This window comes from Temnothorax americanus, unplaced genomic scaffold (genome assembly GCF_048541705.1).
Source record: "Temnothorax americanus isolate GAGA-0224 unplaced genomic scaffold, ASM4854170v1 Scaffold8, whole genome shotgun sequence".
NCBI lineage: Eukaryota > Metazoa > Arthropoda > Insecta > Hymenoptera > Formicidae > Temnothorax > Temnothorax americanus.
In genome coordinates this window covers 2,864,940-2,887,110 of record NW_027509802.1, presented here as the reverse complement: position 1 = coordinate 2,887,110, position 22,171 = coordinate 2,864,940, and the positions used below count along the sequence as shown (strand labels likewise).

Genomic DNA, 22,171 nt, shown 5'->3' with positions numbered 1-22,171 from the left:
TTTAAAAATTACATAACATTTTATTTTTATTATAGTTTACCGTTTTACACTTAGAATGTTTATTTTTCAGTTTTTCCAGTTATATATTTTAAAATTTACACTTTTACATTTTTATTTATTTTAAAAAGTAATGCTTTTTCTCTCTCTCTCTCTCTCTCTCTCTCTCAATTGCATTTGTATATTGGTTTCTTTTTGAAGTACACAAAAGAAAATAAAACAGTATGCTTGCATCATAAGTATTGTGTTTTGTTTACGGAAATTTTATAATATCTTAATTACGTTTATAGAATTATGTAATATTTTATAATATTTATAATATTGTTTTTATACTTTATTATTTTATTGTATAATTTACTATTTTAAACACATTAAAAACATAGGATATCTATTTTCTATAATTATATTTGTTTATAATCATTTTTACTTGCTCTAAAATAATGCTCTTTTTAAATTTCTCTTACAAATAGTGAATGTATCCCAAATTTTTTGAGAAATGGAAAATACATGTATACAGTACTTCTTCCGTTTTATATTGTTTTAGATATCATAAGAAAGTTGTTATTATTAGTAATATTTTTCAGTTTATTTATATTTACTAATATTTATATATATTTTAAATATTGTTTTAAATGTATTTTTTATTAATAAACAATTTATTGTGCCCCGTTAATTAAAATTATAAAACTATTAATTATAATAATTAAGATGTTAAAGTTGTTTAAAAAAAATTTTGATTTATTAAGTACATTTTTACGTTGCATATTTTTTGCAAAATTATTATTTTTGAAGTGGACGAAAACCAAGATGCGCGCGGCGTGAACATATATTGTACCCAAAAACTTTGCTAATTTCTGGATTTCTATAAGAATTTTGGTATTTTGTAAATGTTCACAATATATTAATTGTAATATATATCTATTGTTTGCTCATTATTTTTTTTACAAATCATTATTCTATTAGTATGTAAGATACAGGTATAATATTTTTAGAATTTAAAGCGAAATGTGTTAAATAATAAGGTATATTTATTTGTCAACACGAATTTTCCATAAATATATCATATATCAATATTCATCATATAGGTTTTCTGGCTGCGTATATAATAATATCATCTTACAACACATTTAATGTGCGTGTGAATGTGTGTGTGTGTACGTGTTTTGTATATGTATTTTATTTTCATAGATTTTTTAAATATACTCGTAGTATTTTTGTACCAAACTGATTTGCGTTTATGAACTCACAATATGATTCTCGTGCACAACATGATGCTCCATGTGCTTTTCTTTATTTTTGCAGATTGCACTCGAGAAAATGCCTAATAATTATTCACCGAGAGCTATCAAGATCTCTTTAATTGCGACAGCAAAGAATATCTTGAAAAATTAATTTTTTTTGTAGATATGTCCGGATATGTTTCTGAGTGTTTATATATTATTGCTGATAATTATTATTTTGTACTTTTTTGTTTATCTTCTCCTAATCTCGAAAATATTTAGTTTATAGCCAATCTGCAAAAATATGCGAACAGGCATATGCACTTATGCAGTCGCGCAGTCGTAGTGATTAACATTGCTATAATAAATATTCTTAATTGTTTTCTCAATTAAAAATTTAACAATAATTATACGACAATTGTTTTGTGTAATTCTGAAATAAAAACGAGATGCCATATAATTATTAACAATAATATTACAGTTATTATAGATATGTTATTAAAATAAGAGTATAAGTCAGGTAGTGTAGCAGGTAATATTTCAATAATTTATATTTATTGATATTTCCGATTTTATTGTTAAAGATATGTTTAAAATTAATTTTTTAAATTAACGTTTTGTAAAATTATAATAAAAGAAAAGTAAAATTAAGACTTTTATCTCGAAAAAAATTAATAAAGATCACCAAAGATTGATACGTTATTTTGAATACTAAAATTACACAGGGTTAAATTAATTTCTAAAGCATCAATTCGCTCGCGCGTTGCGCCAAGTACGATCTCACAAGTTCTCTTTATAGTAACCATGGTATTATTTCGAGAGGGTCTAAATAACTTGTATATGGCTTGTCGAATATTCTGCTAGACTACGACTCTCGACCAGCAAGAGTGAGTTCAATTAACGTCATCTTTTCTTTAGTCTACTTCTTCTTCAAGATTCACGGGTAGTTAACAGCAATATGCACGTTTACGCGCAACAATATTTCATAGTATTTACGCTAAAGAGACCGTCATATTTGATATTACACTAATGAATAGGAAAGGCAGTGCAAGCGTTGATTCTACTATTATCTCGAAGTCATCTTGGCATTCAACATCGTCTAGCGTCATGTTCGAAGAAAAGAAAGGAGATCGCGATTTTTATGAGAGTGACATAATACTTAGTTGTACATACGATGTGAAACGTAAATTAATGTATTTTCTTGGACAACTGTACTTAAAAAATTCCAGTTTACTATCAGAATGGAGATCTCGTCTAATGATAATATTATCTTTTGTTTTATTCGTTTCTTACATTAAGGTCGTAATAATTTCTATGTGCAATGCACTCATCCTACCGCCTCTGATAAGTAACTATTTATTTTGTATACCTAGTAATTATATCTAAATGAATGATGATCTAAAAATGACTTTGAGCTAATATCATTATCTCTCACAGTACATTGTAGCGTTAAGTTGATCGCGCGCAGTGAGACATCAGTGAACAGTGACGACGATTTGCAACGAGTACGTTTGTTCTTGAAAATAAACTCTTGCCGACGTACGAAAGAAAAATTTTGCGAATTGCGAGAATACGATCGCTATACAGCAATAAAATGTGGCGTTTGAAGTCTAAGATCAATGAAACGTTTGCTGAACGACAACAATTAAACATTGTTGAATAACCGGGGAATGATGGTATTGCGGAAATAGGAATTTTCGTTAGATGCCGCGTGTTTGAAATGCTCGTGTATTAGAAATGTAAAATTGCAAACAGACGGCTATGGATGGTATCCTCCAAATGGAAATGCAATTGCGTGTGCACGTCTAACAATCGACAGCGATGACTGTTATTATCTCTTTTCACATTAATTATAGTCTAACGTACAACATCACCTAGGTCTAGGTGTTAATCACAGCGATACAACGACGTGATACCAATATCAGCTTAGCCATTTTACGCTACACGCAACATCCACTATATAAGAGTACTAGTTGCGCACAGTAGTTAATTAAGAGTTGACAGAGAAATGAATTGCACAACCCGTCCTTTCTGAACAATAACCTTATACGGGCATTAAAAGTCGTTGCAAAGTATTTCTGCGAGAATAGTTTATTCTATATATTATAGCACGTAGTAAAGAGGTACCGTTTCTTCTTTCTCTGTATAAAATTATCTCAAATAATGACGGAATGTGCAAATATCTTTCTTCTTCTCCACTATATTAATCTCCTAAGTATCAGCACGTTTTTTTAACATATTTGTATTTATGTATGTTTGTGTGTAATTATGCACATACATATCATCGACCACTGATTGTATACGATTAGGATTTGTGCCGAGCACAAACAAGCGATCACATTCAAGACCCCCACGTTATATTCGCTCCATCATCTTCCTTGAATAATTTACGCTAAAAGCAAGCTGAAGTCAAAATATACAATCTGAGCTTGCAAAAAATTATATATAATTATACAAATCTTTCTTTGAATCTATACAATATTTTATGTTCGGTCTTATTACCCTCTCTCTTTTCCACTCTCTTGTGTTTATATATCTTACCAGAAATTTAGCGCATAACAACTTTCGATTGAATAAAACGTGGGGCAAAACAGCATAATAGTATTTGTATAAAGTTAATTATGTTGCTATGCTAACACGCACTTAAGAATAACACATTGCTATGTCAATAGCATTTTAGGAGCACTTTGTAATACAAATATATAACACTTTTAAGATTATATCTTATGCGAGTGATAAATAATAGCTAAGTATTATATTTTAAATACTTAACAATTATTTATATTAATCGCATATTTTCGTAAAAAATATCGTATTATTTATTAAGAATAGTGAAGGAACGTCGTGACAAAACAATGCTATCATAAAGATAATTTTGTTACGTCGAATGTAGATCGATATATTAAGAGTTAATATTTAAAAATAAATTTTTTAAATATCCAATAATTAATGTAAAATATTCGCAGTCGTATTTTTTATTAAAACATAAATCCACTTATAATAGCAATTTTTTACTACATATTTTTATTATTCTGATATTTTACAGGTAATAGATTCAGAATTTTATAATGATTTGGTTATGCAACTTCATGCATGAGATCCGCTATGTAATAAAAAGAATAAAAAGATATATTTCTAATAAGAATAAATAAGTAAATATATAATATTTAGTGATGATCGATACTAACATCTTTTTCTATAATAGTATATCAATTTTCAAGCTCAGTATAGTTGATTGCATAGTTTTGCGCTGACATATTGGTCTTTTACGGTAGTTTATGGCTAAACTCTTAATTATCGCTCTGAACGTATAGTGATCGTTTATTAAGTTGAAGGACGCGAGAAGTCGGATCTCACATTCCAATCATGTTGTTTTCTCGACGCGTTTCCACATTTTTCACATTGAATTCGAAACGCAACATAATTTTATCGGTATCAATATCAAAGTTACAAACTTGTAATTCAATATAACACTTGTGTGCATAATGTGTATACCGACTTTTAACGTTCTTCCTCATTTGAAACTATTTTCTAAAGCCAATAATAAAAATCGAGTGGGTCGGAAACACAGATATGCAAGAGACAACGAGCCTTGCATTTGAGTGCATTTATTTGAAAACGCATTCGACTTACTAATTTACATATATCCATAATTTCTCGTTGACACTGAAAAAGCGTACTCTTTTCTTTAATTACGCGCGCTCGCTATATATTTTCGATTCGCTTAATTAAAAATAATCGAACCTAATTAATGCAAACGCACTTACAAGTAAGTGCACGTGCGCTCCGTATTTACGCTAATCTTTGTGCAACATCTTGCGACGATTCATATATACGATACGTATATCCTTTACACTACCTTACTATCCAACATTGACTTCACAGGAGTAGTTATGCATTTTCGTATATCATCTTTTAAAGAATATTTTCTCGCGCGAGAGAGCAAGGGATATACCTATATTTTTGTGCGCAGCCTTTCTTCACATCTTCAATACGAGTAAATACTTGCCAAGGCTTAGAAACATTTTTCTCAAGCACGTGACAGAAGCGTAACAGATTTCTCTATGACTACACGCATTTTTTTCAAGAGTATTAGCGCGAAAGTAACCACTGGAAAGCTTGCTAATTATAACTGTAGCACATTGAGCGAAACTTACTTTCATTACGTAATACAATTTACTTAAAAATGATCTATGAGTCTAACAAATCTTATACTTTCTATATAAATTATAACGCTACAACTGTTCTCTTAAATTGACTACGGACATTTGACTCGTGAATCCTCAAAATACATTTCTAAAAACAATTTCTAAATTCAGCCAACATAACCAACGTTATTTCAGTGTCTTTAACGCATTTTCAATAGAAATCATTTTTATGAAAACTCATGTTAGAAATTCTCTTTGTTAATATTATTTGTACATGCAAAAGTGTGAATACAACCTAAATTTTTCTTTATGTTTTATCTAATTATCTTCTCTTAAACCATATTATATACGACAAAAGAAATTAACAAATTGAGACGAAGAATTTTACATGACATTTAAACTGTTCGAACAATCGAATCTTCGAATGTTGGAAATAGATCAAATAATTCGGTTCTTAATTTGAATTGTACGAATTATCCGAATTTAAGACTCGAATGTTCTATCTCGAGCAGTTCTAGCACATAAAATTTTTCAGATCTTTTGTCTGAATCCCATTTGAAATATAAACGTGTTTGTATAATAATACTAAATTGTGATAAAATAAATTCTAGACATTTTTTCTTGTAAATATTTATATAAATATTTGCATTATTCTGTGTAGTTTGTAGGATTTAAAAATCGGTTTTATGTAATGAAAATATTATATCATATAATGGAGGAATAACGAAACCTTTCTTAGTTATACCAAAAATCTAAATTCTAAATTGTGTATTTTAGAAACATTTAGAAAATGTTTCTAAAATAAATTTACATTACTATCTCTAATTTGGCACTAAAATACAAGTAATGAAATTAATTCCTCGTATTAAATTCTTAATTAAATTTCCATACATCAAATTTAATTTTCTTGTTAATATGTAACTATAAAATTTTATACTAATTTTTCCTCCAATGCATTACGTATAGTATTGACTCTATACTCTTATCTTGTATTATCTGACTATTGTATATGTATATATGTATGTACATACATATATGTATAAGATGCATACATCTATATAAACCATTGACTTTACATTTCATCACAATATTCTGTTTATGCATCTGCGGTTTCAGAAACATTTATGTTTTTATAAAATGCTGAAACGTAACACAGTACATCCATAAAATATAACTGCTTATGACGTAATGATAAAATAAAATACAATTAATAACATTTTTTATACTCAATTTTAACAACAATATGTATACTCTATATAATTCAATTCATAGAATCGAAATCTTTGAAAAGCAGAGTAAGATGTGAAATAAAAATAATTATTATTAATTTGAAGTTTATACGTAGGATAAATCTAAATGTATAGTACAAGTAGGAAAACTTTTACTTGGCAGTTACTGTCTTTTAACTTAACAGGATAATATAACAGAGAAGATTACAAAAAGCTCATTAACTACTTAATAAGAGACGATTATAACAGACGATTATAAAAATAATATACCACCATTCTTGATTGTCTAATTCTTAACTGTTCTTGAATATATATATATATGAAAGCAATATATTAATATATATACATATATATATATATATATATATATATATATATATATATATTATATACATCTATGCCATATAATATAATACAAATAGAACGCGTAAAAAAATGTTATATACTCTTTATACTGCGTACGAAATAATAAATAGAGTTCTTGACTGCAATATACTTCTATAGTATAAGCGACAATTTTAGTAGACTATTTAATAGAATATAATTATACATTCTAATTATATTAGTTAATCACTTTCGTATATCCTAAGTTTATAAGTAATTCCTTACTGTAATCCTTAATGAATAATTTATTGTCCATCATGGAACATTTCCTAACTCTATTTATTGTCTGCTCACACAGTATTGTCGGTTATTTAAATATATAATCCATTTTTACAACTAAACTGTTGTCTGGATACTAAGGAAGACCAATATTGTCCAAGTTCTTTCTTATTGTCTGAAAGTTTCTGTCTTAGAGAAAATTGAGTAGATTCATCTTCAGATAATGTGGAATATAACTTGGAAAATCCAAATTTACAATTATTGCATATTTTTTATATGTCAAAAAGCATTCTTTTCTTATATGAAACAAATTGTTATAAAATATCATTTGTTTTATATTACAAACTATATAGAATATTAATTGTTACTATTTTATTAAGACGTAATAAGAAAAATATGTTGCTTCTTATTCGAACGTAAATGATGAGAGGGAAGTTTCGTGAAAAAGAAATAGAGAGCAGAATTCGAATAACAAACGAGCAAATAAAAACAGCTCGCAAATAAATCAACCTGGATACTAGTTATCATCGTGGCCAACAATACTGTTCGTCTTACTGCTTAGAAAAGGTCTAATTGTAAGTCAATTAGTGAGGCTCCTAAACGATGTACCTTGTATAAAGTATACTCATTGAAAAACGATTTTCTTAGTGCAGATCAAAAAAGTGCTGGTGCAGAGTATTGTCCCTAGAATTCAGTCAACATGTTTCTTACGTCTATATATCGAGTAACAGCGCTACGAACACCCTACTTCTACAAGCTTCTATACCTATTACTTAGGTACTTTACACATTCTAACATTATATTATATACGTATAACAACTTACATACTTTATTTATACCTGATGCACGTACGAATACTTCAATTAGAATACGGCAGGCTGAGCAAGTATACCACGTAAAGTTTCTTACTCTTAATTGTGTTTTTTTTTTCACAAAAATACAACAATAATCAATGAAAAATATGTGCGATATTGTACTATCTGAAATAAGCTCAACGTATATCTCGTTTATTCTGTTTAAAAATTTCATAAATTTTCTAAATATACAGAAAATTCTAGATACGTTCTTGTATGCAGAAAGGATCTCTACTGTACATTATAACAACGAATTAAAAATATCTCTATTATTTGTAACAAATATTAAAACCAAATATTAATACTTGATGCTCAAGTAATAATAACAATGAAGATAAAATTTATTCTCTTATTTAAATCGTTGATTTTTCGTTAGCTCAGCCTAGCATCGGGGACTTTTCTTACATACTGTAACTTTCTGTAAAATAAGATAAATGCTGCGAAGCGATGAGCCCGACAGATGAAATTATGTGAACGCCAATTAATTGAGTTTAGACTGCGACGCTATTTTTTATCGAGTAGCATTTGCAGTGAAATATACGATGAAAATACACGCTACTATACTCGTCGTGGCAGTTCATTCATCTTCAATTCGTATGTACATCAGTATTTTCGTAATATACTGGATCTGTTTCGAATGTTATTATACGTGTAAATACGGATCACGGGGTTGAATCGCGTGACTCCAGAATTTATCACGTCTAATAAAACGGTATGGTATATAACGATGTCCCTTATGTCTATGTTTATACATGCGACTATGTAGTTTTGGATGCCTGGCACACGCTCTTATAACGAACGTGAGTAGTACAGTAGATAACTATCTACGTCGCATGGAATGCATTTACATCGATAAGCACATAGACGTTTTTTTGTTTCTTAGGATATATTGTCTCTTCGTATGCGCATTATTTAAAATATACACGCAATGGTACACTAATGCATTTTATGCAATACGTGTACGATATTTTACCCGTAGCGGGTGTGCGCTTAACTCGTTCCTTTACAAAAATACAGTTTATCGATTATATGTATATATATATAATGTGCTTTCTTCAGTATATACGTTTTCTTCATCTTAATATAGTACGTACTAAATTATATAACTTCTGATAATGTTAAGATATTTGTGTAGAGCACTGTGCATATCACAAACCATCGAAAAGCATTTAGCTTCTCTTTTCAAATATAAATTTGCGATATATCAACGAAAAAGCTATTTCAAAAGAACGTTTATAATCCTTCTCTATTTGTATGAGGATTGTTCGTAAATCACAGATTTCCTATGATTGCCATACAAATGTATAAGTCATTTGAGTGGCATAACAATTTGAGTGGATAACAATTCAAACCAAATTATCCGCGTTTTAAGAAATAAGAGAGGGTTCTAAAAGTATTTAATAAGAAATACAATTGTTTTATTATATTTTTTATATATTATATATTATTACACGGAGAGAGAGAGAGAGAGAGAGAGAGAGAGAGAGAGAGAGAGAGAGAGAGAGAGAGAGAGAGAATTTTTTTGTTATATTTTACTCTTAAATTCACGATAAACTTGGGACAACTTGGCAACCAAGGAATTTTTAAAATATACAAAAGACATTTTACAAACAACGTGATAAAAATTACCGAGCAGATTGGTAAATTTTGAAAAATTACTGAATTTTCTTAGATATATTTTAGTAAAATTAATGAAACATATTTTATATTTTAATGTAATAGATATTAATATTTTTTATTATATAGTGGATATTTTTTAATCAGAATAGCTCGCATAAAATTCTTGGTGGTACATGTCGTCCTGCAACTACCATGATTTCAAGGTAAATTTTAAGAGTGTATTCTCTCCGTGTATATTTTCTATTGAGTCCGAGGGGAAAATTGTTATATTTCTATAATTGTAAAAAAAAAGTTTTAAAATTATAGCAAGGTATGTACGACTTACTACTTACACCACTCGAACGACTCATATCATTGAAGGCCGTTAAACGCACACCCTATAGATCAAGGGGTTTTCGACCACTTGGTGGCTCATATACAGCTGTCTTAAAGTCGGCAGCAATACAAAATATTTTTTGTCGCATCACATGCGTGGATTTTCGTTTTGTGCACAATTCCTGAATTTTTCCTATTTCAGTAAGTACCAAAAGTACATACATCGGCATGTTTTATCCTTTCTTTTACCTAGTAGTTTCCTAGAAAATGGCTTATTATTTGAACTTATGTGTATGCAAATATCCTCGGCATCCGTATATACCTTCACTTATAAAGTAGAGTATCTTATATGTTTCCAATTATCTCACATTTCTCTTGTTTGATTGGCTTATTATAAAGTCTTACGAAAAAATCGTGAAGTGATTTCGTATTACTTGAACGAGCTATGACTGAGAACTGCGGTAGTAAATATCGGTATTTTCGTATATGTTGATGATAGAATCCGGTTTCTACAATCATCTGTCATCATAATATGACAAAAAATAGTTTTCCTGATGTGATTGATTGACTTAATTGGATTAATCTTATCACTCGAAGAAAGATTCAGTTATGTTCGTATTCATCGTCCACCATCCTTTAGCTTAGCGAATGTCCATGATTATCAATAATTTTTATCAATTTGTGTTATTTTTCTATGCTTTCTAATCCCAAAGAATGAGATTAACGATCCGTATTAATACTCAGTTTTTTTTTCTTCATTCAAAGCTGCACAAGGTGTGTACAAAATACTATCCTCTGATTGAGCGTACAGGAATCGCTGAGCGCAGATTAGCAAATCGGGAGAATCCATAATTACTTTCGGTTCCAATATCTTCCAATACATGTCATTATATGAAAACGCGCAAGTCCGCGTTTACTTTGTTCTACGCTTATTCTTCATTTCCGTTCGATTTGTTTCGATGTTGCTTCATCGAATATTTTGCCCGATTCGGTAGCTTACGTTTTCCCATTATTTCTATATATCGTCATATTCGGAGTACGGATACTTAGACATTTCTTCTTGGATCCACGTTACGTATTTGGGTACGTTAGCGTAGACTCCGGGCAGTTTTGGGTGGGCACATTTTATGCCCCAGCTGACAATTCCGCCGACAAACCATTTCTCCTTGTCCTTCTCATCCTGACACAACAGAGGTCCTCCAGAATCACCCTGGAAGAAAAACGAATAATTCGTAATTATCGTTATCTTCTACTTTTGTAATAAAAAATTACAGTAGCAAATAACACGCGCGACGTGTTTTTCGGACACAAATATTCTGAGACCAGCGTACTATCAGATAAAACTAACTATTTCTTGTGGGATACACATATAATTTGATATTTTAATGATATTTTGCAAATGCGATATTTAAGACAAACCAAGAATTAAAGCAATTTGGCTTGAGTAACAATGTATACTTTAGTTTTATAAAATACAATTAAAATTAATTCTCGATTTGCCATATACGTAACATTTTTACCATCTTTTGAGTATACACAAGTAAAGTATTTTAATTGTGTTAAATAAATTGTTTAAGTAATAAACTTACTTGGCATGCATCTTTTCCGCCATTTTCATAGCCAGCGCAGATCATCCCATCGGTGACGTTTAATTCTTTATGCGCTAACCATGTGTTGCAGAGTTGTCGAGGCAGAATAGGAACTACAACCTCGTTTACGGCTGGCTCATATTCAGAGGCTGGGAATAAAGCAATAAGGTAATAATTAAACTTAATTTCACTCTGCTTATATTTGGAAGAAGGATTATACTAACTAAAACATTCAAAGCAAGGCTGAATCAAGTTCATCATTTGTAACGATTTGACATTTGAATGAAATTTTACAAATTTTTCTTATTTCTCACGCCCTGAAAGCTTCAATTATAGAAAATAAGGTTAATCTGTAAGAAAATAAGCTTATATCTTTTTCTGAAGTTTGTATCTTTCTGGTTGTTGTGTTATTTTCAATTTATATATAATTATATACGAAAATTTTTTTTTCTAGAACGTTATATTAACTTGTTATATTTTATTAAGTACTACTGTTTATTTTACACATATCATAGATTAATATTGCAAGTAAATATTTTGAAAGCAACATCTTTTTATGTATGAATAATGCTTACAATCGGTATCATTTTTCTTGCCCCATCCAATAACGGTACAATATGTATTGGGTGTAAGATCAATGTCAGCAGTTGGTAAGCACACCGGTCTCAGGTGTTCGTGATACTGAACCGGCCTCTCAAGCTACAATACGAGCATATAATATTACATGAAAAATTTAAAACAGCATCCAACTTTGAACAAGAATCATGATTTTACAGTATACGATAGGTACACGTTAAACGGAAGATTCAAATATTTCGTATAATAATAATTAAATCGACAATGAAAATGTATTTACTTGGAACAATGCGACATCATTGTCGTGAGCAACACCCAGGTTGTAATACGGGTGAGGTATGACTCTTTTCACTTTCATTTTTTGACCGAGATAAGTGTGAGAAAGTCTCCTAGTAATGCCAAGTTGTATCGTCCAACCGGACACCTCTGAATAACTGAAATCATCGGTGTGTTAATCGGTGTATCAGAGAATCAATTCATATTTGAGATTCTCCGTTAGGTGTTATTAATAATTTGCTGTTCAAATAATATTTTAAGCGACATTTCCCTTACATATAAGTGTAAAGAATTTGTTAATAATCAAAAATGGTATTTTGCAACGTCACGCATAAATCACTTACTTCCCAACACAATGAGACGCGGTCAACACCCATTGATCGGCAATAAGGACTCCGGCACAGTAGAAGATCTGTTCTGGACCACCGAGAAGGGCTGCAAGAAACGGCCAATCACCAGGGGCTGACTCCACACCACCCACTATTCGCTTCACCCTCGTTCTTTCGTATACGGAACGTCTGCGGCCGCAAGCTGTAGCAGAATCGATCATCACGTGTCAAAGAAATCCCGGAAAAACTTTAGAAAATTTTAATTCAACGATTTCCTTATACGCAGTTTTCCGATAATTTACCATATTTGACGCAAGTAAGTTTGACCGTGGGATAAGGCTCTCGATCCTTGATGCATTTTTGAAATTGCTTCAGCAAACTAAGACTTTTGGTATGATATCCAGAACTTTTCGGCTTCATTGTTGTTACGTCGTTGATCCATTTAGATCCGTTTGAAGCTCTGAGAATGGAATTACGTCTATCGTTTTAACAATTTTTTGTACGCGGTATTTTTTGTATTCAAGTAGATGACAGAATATTGTTGATGAAGGCGTAAAGTTAATAAGTTAAAATCAATTATGTACATAAATATCTCAACGCATTTCTTTTGAAATATGTGATAGCTTGAATGTATAAAGATTTATCAAAATTTATAACGTTGTCACGACTTGTAAAGATATCGATTCATTGCGATTGAATGGCATGTTTCGATCGTTATGTATTATTCATATTTTACGTTATTCAAACGACGTATTAAGAGAGATAACTTACGTATAGCCCAACATAGCGCAAACCTCTTGCGGCGACGTTGTCGCCTCCCAGTGTGAGACACACGCCGGCATAAATTTACCCATTTCAGCATGATATACTTCCAGACGGCCCTCGCCGACGTCCCCGTTCTTCTCGCTTAATTTCACTAAAAATGAGATGCAGTATGGGACTTGAAATCCGAGAATCGTCTAGGCTCGCACACAATCGAAAATTAATTTAAATAAATTAAAGTTACAATTAATTTTAAAGTTTTTTTTTAATTATTTAGATATACTGTATTATCAATATGTTAATTTATTTGTCTATTACTGCATTACATGTTTCGAGATAGCGTTGAATATAAGCAAAGATATTTTATTATTTGAAAACCGTAAAAAGAGAGATAAAAAAAAATTACTTTTTATTTATTGTAATCGAGATAATTTCTCTTACAAACTTGTCAGCAACGTTTTACAATCTAAAAGAGTTCCAGCAATTATCAATCGATTAAAAATACAGTCACAGAATAAAAAATAGAAAAAAAGAAAAAAAAAGATGATATACTAACAGCATTAATTAACAGCAGTCTAATTTAAAATAATCTTATTAATTTAATAACATTATTAGCGAAGCAAACATGTCACGCTCTTGTTTTAATGAAATGTTATTTGTCTCATTAGTACTGTTATTAAATTAACAGGATTATTTTTAATTAGACTGCTATTAAGTAACGTTGTCAATATATTATTCTTTCTCGCGTATGAATTTACTTACGGCAATATCGCTCGTCCTGCCCCCAAGGACAATCCATGACTCCATCACAGATATGACTGGCCGACATGCATCTTTTTTCGCCGCAGTGTAACGAAGACTTCGTAGAAAGGGTATTTTTGGTCGAAGGTCCTTTGATTATCTTGCCAAACGTGGAGGACGTCGACGCCGACATCGGAGACGACGTGCTGGAATTGCAGTTCCCGCATCCGATTTCGTCGCTGTGATCCAAGCAATCGAGATGACCATCGCATCGCCAATCGAACGGAATGCACCTTGTGCCATCGCACTGAAAGCCACTGGTGCACACTGTATAAACGAATCGTAGCAAAATGGAGATCAGATGCTTTCTAGCAATCGATGCAATATAGTCTATACTGTAAAAAGAAAGTACATAAAATTACATGAACAAGTGTAAATATCCACACGAGTTATAAAGTGTATGTACACACTGTGTTCGCAATTTTATATACTTTTTACAGTGTACGTTACGTATAATTAATTAATTAATTAATTATTTATTTATTTTAATTAATGAAGTTGTAATGAGCAATAATTATTTAGAGTTCTATTCAATTAATTTTAATTTCAATAAATATTAATTAAATTTCTAGTTTATGTATCAAATGTAGATAAATGGTAATAGCCTATGAGGATTAGTTGAGCGAGATTTTAGTTGCAAATGAAACATTTGCTATTATTTACATTAAAATGAGAATAAATGAAAATAGCAGTATAACAAGAGATATTATTCTACTTCGAGAAAGGAACGTGTAAGATAATGAAAAGTGTACGATAATCCGGATCAGCATGCCAAAAATTAGACGCGCGAAAATATATTAATATCCTATATATTAATATCTCTTATTAACATTATATATCAACACTCTCTGTCGTAACATCCTATCTTTCGCAATATGTCTTCTTCTACGATAGACACGATCGATCCTGCGCTTGCGGTTCGATACTTTCACACATATATGCGTCAAGCGCGATATGTATACACATGCATCAAGCGCGACTCAATAAAGCTGCTTGACGCCGCAGATGGGCCGTCATACGATAGTTTAATATGGATTTTGCAATTAAGATTCCATCAGCGGTGACACATGCGATAGCTCGGATACACAAAATCACGATGTAGCTCCCGCATGTGCGAACACGTATGCGTACATACAGGGTGTCGCTGAACCTCTTTTGTAATTACACTACATGCACAGATGTTGCTGCCTTCAGTGTTTCAACTGCACACGTGATGTACTGGATAATATAGAAATACCCTTTGTGACGAAGGTTTCCTACTGTACGAATATTGGTGCTTTCACGTGCCAGGTCACGTTATAATAATCTCAAGAAGCTAAATCCGCTTGCGAAACATTCAGAAAATTCCATCCGGATATTATTGAACATTATTAAACGAACAAAATTAACATTATTGAACAAACACAACCAACACGGTTACGTAGATTGATAGCAGAATTACCTTTGAAGAGAGCTGGTAAAACCAACAAATCGAATTGGAAGTTATCGCCGCCGAGGGACGAAGCGAAAGCTTCGAAAGAAAAATGCGGAAAAAAAGAAAATCGAGAAACAATTAATTGAAATCTTGGAGAATGTGTTGAATTTTCCCGATTGAGTGGACTTGGTAATTACAGCGCAATTCAATCTTAATTAACCATGGACGGATGAATCTCTCTCTCTCTCTCTCTCTCTCTCTCTCTCTCTCTCTCTTTATCAGCTGGTGCGATTTACCTATTGCGAATTAAATTCACTATACCTGTCGCCGCGATTTACGTAATATTTGCTTTGGAAATTGCAGGGCGCGCGTGTACGGTCGTTTAATTCTCTCTTCTCTCATCGCGCGAACCATTCCACGAGATTTTAAGCGAGCCGTTATCGTGCTCGTTATGCATATGACGTGCACGTGACTATCTTTTAAATTCAGTGCATAGCACTTCAAAAACTTGTAGGATATTCCTTTCGTTATATCAATCCTTAAACACTTTTATGTCATGATTTATTCCTAATAAACTGAAACTAATTTATAAAAATAGAGAAAAGAAAACACACATGTTTAAACGCTCTCTTTGTCATAAATAGCTTGTTATTTGTTTTACAATTAATCACTACAACTAGCTACTATTATCATCACTATTTGACATAGAAGAACGAGCTTTTTGTATCGTTCGTCGTACTATACTATACTATAAATTAAAAAAATTACTATGTGTACATAATTAATTTATTTAATTATTAATTTAATTTAAAAGAATAATAAAAATAAATGGTACATTTACTATATCTAATATGCCATATAATAAACTGTCTGTATATCTTGATTTGATTTTTGTTTTTAATAAGAGAGAGTTTCTATTGCAATACCAAGATCATCGAAATGATATGTATTAAATATTCACAGGAAGGAAAGTTTTGAAGAGCGAGCCAACCGATCGATCGGATTCAGGAAATTTTACGAGAGAAAGCCAAACGACAATAGGAAATAGAACATAAACGAGAAAGGAAGACAAAGGGAGAGAAATACTAAGCGTAAACAGAGTCCGAGATATCAAAGGAAGAATGAACAATGGACATCAAGTTGGCCAACAATTTAGTTCCGTTTTGTGATCGCATTCTATATTTAACGTCCGCCCGCGAATCGGTGTGGAACAAAAGGACAGAAAACTCATAAATAATATTGCGTCCCACAATATTTCGCGCAAAGGCACACAAAACCGTATTGTGCAACGGAATCTCAGTGTTGGTGTATAATGATAAACGCTGCTTAATCTCTCGTTGGCATTCCGTTGGCAATGAGATAAATTTTATAAGAAATCGTAGAATTGTTCAAACGTTACTCTTTAAATTCATTAAAGAGTATTAAGGACCGTCTACAATAGCCGTAAGAGTATGCAGTATGACGTAAGCAGTAAGCTACTGACTAATGGGATTTTTACAATTCAAGAATAATCGACTGTGGTTGGTCAATAGCTTACTGCTTACGTCTTACTTGCATACTAGCTCTTACGGCTTGGAGTACCCGTTTTTATTCGTGATAAGCTCATTTCTGTTATACCTATCAAGTTAATTAAATAATACATTGTCTTTTTTGTGCATTAATAAAAAAACTATATCATATTCTTGATCAATCTAATAGAAAATTTAATTAAACCCTGAAAATGAGACAATAGAAAGACACAACGGAATAAGCTGTGCGGAAACAGCGCGGAACTAGTGTCACTTACCCGGTTTCTCGGCTTTTCTTGCCGCTTCGATCACTTCATAGTGCCCGATACACTCCTGGATAGTCAGATCGTCCGGGAAAAGTTCGCAATCCAAATAATTCGGTAGAGACAAGCCGAAAACTTTGAGAAAAAAACCGCAGCGTCTTTCGGTTTCTGAAATTAATCGAAAAGAAATTCGCCATTTTTTATTAGGACCGGAATATCAGGCTTGTGTTATTCAAGGTTTAAAGAAATGTAGCAGTTTAGCGGCGCAAAATCCAATATATGGATTTTACATGTTAAACAGTTTACAGGATGAACAGTGCAATCAAACGCTATTAAGATCCACGGGTATTACTGTTAATGCATCTATTGCGGCTTACGTTTGTAATTTACGGTTTGTCGGGCAATAACGATGCACGTATTGATCCATATTCTGATAACAAGTGGATTATATTACATAAAAGTGTGAAAGAGATTAGGATGTTGCATTAACATTACGAGAGAATTGAAATAATTGTAAAATGGAAAAAAAAATAACTCCAAAGTAACTAACTAAAAATAAAGTAGATTTTAAATTAAATGATAACAAATAATTGATACTTACGAAGGCAAAGACTTTGACAGGGACGTACGACGTTGCCTTGAGGGCCGCATTTCGGCACGAAAAGACTGCACAAGAATAGAGCAGCCAGTTCGTAACATCTGACGTCAACGATAGCGTCGTAAAGTTCTAGCTCGTGCTGGGCGTCCCGCTGTCCGAAATTGCCCATAAAATTTGGAAACACAGTATAATTGTACGGAACCTGCGAATTGAAATTGTATGGTTACGCATAAAAAATTATGTCTCAAAATCACATTATCAGTGTAAATCGCGCTTTGTGTATATCAAGCGAAACATTTTCTGCACAAAAGAATCAAGCAAGAGTATTAATTTAAAGAGAGCACTTCGTATCTGAAATTTAAGACTATGGTATAAATAGATAATGAAAATTAATTGATTGAGAGATATTCTTGAGAATATTTTATGCCTTGAATCTTTTTCATCGGTAGAAATCCACTTGAGGGTATTTATTTTGAAATCAATTAAAACATTTTTACCGAAGAATATGCAAGGTTTTCGGAAGTTCATCCGATTTTCCACTTAAATTCTCTAATGATAACACCGTCGCGATCTTCTCGCCGTTGTTCAAGCTCATTCGTACTCAGACATGTACGTATTCAGAAAAATTCAGAACGCACGGCTGCACAGTGAGTGCCTTATGAATTTTAAAGCACACATTGTTCAAGCACGAGCCATCGAAATAGAGGGGAAAAAATGAGTGGAAAATGTATTCAGAGGCGCGGACGCATCGAAATTACGATCGTCGACGGCTGCTTCTAATGTCCGTGAGGACGCAGAAGGGAGAAAGTAACGTTGTCACTCTTACTCGTCGGTATTCCGACGCCGAGGGGCAAGTGGCACGATTATACGATGCTGCATACCGGAGCAAATTCCGGTGTGCCGCCCCACGCGCGCACACACATTCCGCGCGTACAAAATTATTTTAAATTCTCGGAAAGCGACCAAGCCTCTTTCGAGAAAAGCGTAATAAGTATGTATTACGCTTTTCTGTACCGCTTATTCGCGATAATACATATTAACAAGCCGCTAAAATGTGTCGAATGTTTCGAGGACACGGATTCGCATTAATTCCAGAGGCCCTCTTTCCCTTTATAACATCCTACATTTTAGTAACTGGGCATTCTACATGAAATAAACTAAATATTTTACATTCGGCTCATATCAACTTTTCCCGTCGACTCGCGTGACAATAAATGAATTTTTATAATTGGAGTGCAATTGTTACCTTGTTCTCGCAGAAAGTCACAATGATGGGCAGACATATTCCCGGAGCCGGATTCCTGTCCTCGAACATGAAACGCGTTTCAGGTATCGGGATCAGAGCCGTGTATATGGTTCTATTCTCCAATTGGAAGTCAGGATACGCTAGTTAATGAAAAAAATATGAACACACACACACACACAATTGATACGAGAACGATTCATTAATGATGTCGTGTACCCCACCATCGGTGAAAGTGTCGCCATTTATTTTCGATAAAAATTTATTTTATCGTTGATTAAATCACCGAAACATAAGTTAAATCATTTGTCATGCTCGCTGGATAGATTTGTCGCATTTGAGTCAAGAAGTATCAATATACCTCCATGTTGAAAACAGTCACGTTTCGGGTGTCTGAGCGGGGCAGACGGGATGTGTACGTTGCGAACTTTTGTAATTATTAACGTGTCAACCGTAGACACGCGGCACCACGATGCACGTAATATTGTCACCCGATACTTCAAATTAAGGATTGAAAAGGGTATAAAAAATGTCTATTACATACCGACATTTTATAATTGTCTATTACATGTTACATATTGAAATAAAAACCAATTGGTATGAATATTATGATCGACATCGGGATATGAATCTTTCGATATATTATATAGCTGCAGTATTATAAATTGAAGCTTTTATATTTGTTGTAATGTTACTCGCAATTTATATTTTAAAAGAGAAATTAAGGGAGGTAAAATGTATATAAAAATTTGGAACTTTAACTAATTATTTTAATTAATCATATTATTATGTGCGTTAATTTATATGAATGTTATTTCTTTTTTGTAATTTTTCTCATAAAATGTACATCGGGAATACTACGAATATGATCGATTTATTAATAACGACATTCATGACAGTAAAATGCCGGAATACCAGTATTAATCGAAAAATTATGTACATGTGCTATGACAATTTCGGTTATATACGTTACATATATGAAGTACTATTCACAATACCGGTATAATTAAAGGTTTTCGACATCACGTTTTATAAAAATAAAAGTATGCACGATATGTATAAATTTATTTTGGTATTAAATCTCTGCTTTAAATCGTGATGTAAATCCACCATCTTACTAACATGAATATTGATATAACCTGTCGAGTGCAAATTCAATGTGCCCGAGAAATTTATTCAATGTATAAATAAAAAAATTCAAGATTTTAAAGACATGGAAAGAGCTTTGCGAGACATGTCTTCCGTTTGTTGCCGAGATGATGTTGACATTCGGAATCAAGTGGATTACTAGAACTCACGGCGCTATTGATCTTTCGGTCTCGCGAAGCTCGTTGTTGCACATGCACGCATATTAAAGCGTTCGGAGGGTTTAACAAGCGTGTTTATTCTGGTCAAATATCACGCGTTGTTATTTGCATTGCGATGTTTCTCAACCTCACTTGCATTATTTATGCTAGAAAAACAACCGCACTTTTTAATACTTGCATATATTTCGATGGTATTAGAATTTTCGATTCTTTTGAGGCCCGGTTCCATCAACGTCGCTTAACTTTAATAGCTTAACTCACTTTTTATCTCTTTCTAATATCCATTTCTACCAACACAGATTAACTTTAATCTCGGCTTAATTTACCTTTCATTTTTTTCTAATTTTAAGAGTTAGATAAAGATAGAAAGTAAGTTAAACCGAGATTAAAGTTAATCCACGTTGGTAGAAATGGACATAAGGGGCACAGTTAGAAGAGTGAGTTAAGCTAAGGTTAAAGTTAAACGACGTTGGTAGAACCGGGCTTAAATTTTGACAACGTCAGTTTAAACCGATCGTTGGATACTGCGCCGTATTGCATCGAAAACAATTCAATTGCAATTAGAGCGAGAAAATTACTCCACTCACTTTTGAAGTATGCGGCTAAACCGCCGGCAATGGCCAGGAGGGCAACGGCATTAAGCAGAACCTGCACAAATCTGAAGCGTAGTCTTCCCGTTGTCACGTAGTGGCTACCAGTCATGTCCCTGATTATCTGAGCAGACACATAAAGCATTCGGAATACGTGCTTTCGCAAAGTGCACGTCGTAACAAATAAAAAAATGTCAAATGCGACACGAAGATAAATCTATGTACACCTGAAATTTAAATGTCTATAATTTTATACGATACAGGAACACTTAAGGAGGGCCTCATATTTTTGCCTTTTTATTTATGCTGACGACGAAAATGACGTTACATTTAAGGGCTTACTTTATGATGCAAGGAGCTGTTATTCCCAGCATGCATCTTGACGATGGTCTGCAAACTGGCCGGCGTGCTCGTGGACTTCGTTATCGGCCTGCCAGACGAGTTATCAGGCTCCGATACTAAGGCTCTGTCTGGAAGGCGATAAAGGCCGATTATCGATTTTTTTGTTGTCAATTTGTCGATAAGTTGCAACCCTCTTTCAAGATACAAATTTTATCAATCAAAAAACGGGGAGTCCACGAGTTGAAGTTTTTATGGATGAATTTCGCGATGGGAAACTTTTTACTTCTTATTCCTCTCGGATAAACTGCTTTAACGATAACACAGCGACGAGAAAGCAAGAGAGAAAAAGAAAACAAGATGACGCTTTAGGACAGAAAAAGCTTTCCTCGTCTCGTCTCAGTTGTCGCGTTTTGCCTTGGCGTTTATTTGTCGCTCTCAAGAAAATACCTTGAGCTTCGCTAGAGAAACGGAATATAAAGAAGAAATTTCAATTTGTGAGATGTATCTTGTTATCATGAAGTACGTAGTTTAATTTTCATTATAGATAAACCGATATTATAAGTGTTACGTTCTCATTTTAATATTAT

General features: G+C 32.5%; 1 protein-coding gene and 1 long non-coding RNA gene across 3 annotated transcripts in view; one reads left to right on the top strand and one right to left on the bottom strand.

The window, feature by feature from the left end:
- Window positions 1-17,497, top strand: part of LOC143907182 (uncharacterized) — a 148,380-nt gene extending 130,883 nt beyond the window's left edge. For both annotated transcript variants that reach the window (XR_013259759.1, XR_013259760.1), the window contains exons 4-5: window positions 11,667-11,743; window positions 16,697-17,497. This is a non-coding gene — a long non-coding RNA (uncharacterized LOC143907182). The remainder of the gene's footprint in view (window positions 1-11,666; window positions 11,744-16,696) is intronic.
- The window catches only part of LOC143907164 (uncharacterized), a 42,731-nt gene continuing 21,567 nt past the window's right edge, over window positions 1,008-22,171 (bottom strand). The window contains exons 8-20 of the mRNA XM_077423742.1: window positions 21,585-21,712; window positions 21,240-21,366; window positions 19,349-19,488; window positions 18,106-18,304; window positions 17,520-17,672; window positions 14,281-14,586; window positions 13,528-13,672; window positions 13,059-13,216; window positions 12,772-12,958; window positions 12,432-12,585; window positions 12,151-12,274; window positions 11,576-11,724; window positions 1,008-11,196 (exon numbers count right to left, since the gene is read on the bottom strand). Of these exons, the coding sequence (XP_077279868.1) occupies window positions 11,002-11,196; window positions 11,576-11,724; window positions 12,151-12,274; window positions 12,432-12,585; window positions 12,772-12,958; window positions 13,059-13,216; window positions 13,528-13,672; window positions 14,281-14,586; window positions 17,520-17,672; window positions 18,106-18,304; window positions 19,349-19,488; window positions 21,240-21,366; window positions 21,585-21,712 (2,165 nt within the window). The 3' untranslated portion in view covers window positions 1,008-11,001. The remainder of the gene's footprint in view (window positions 11,197-11,575; window positions 11,725-12,150; window positions 12,275-12,431; window positions 12,586-12,771; window positions 12,959-13,058; window positions 13,217-13,527; window positions 13,673-14,280; window positions 14,587-17,519; window positions 17,673-18,105; window positions 18,305-19,348; window positions 19,489-21,239; window positions 21,367-21,584; window positions 21,713-22,171) is intronic.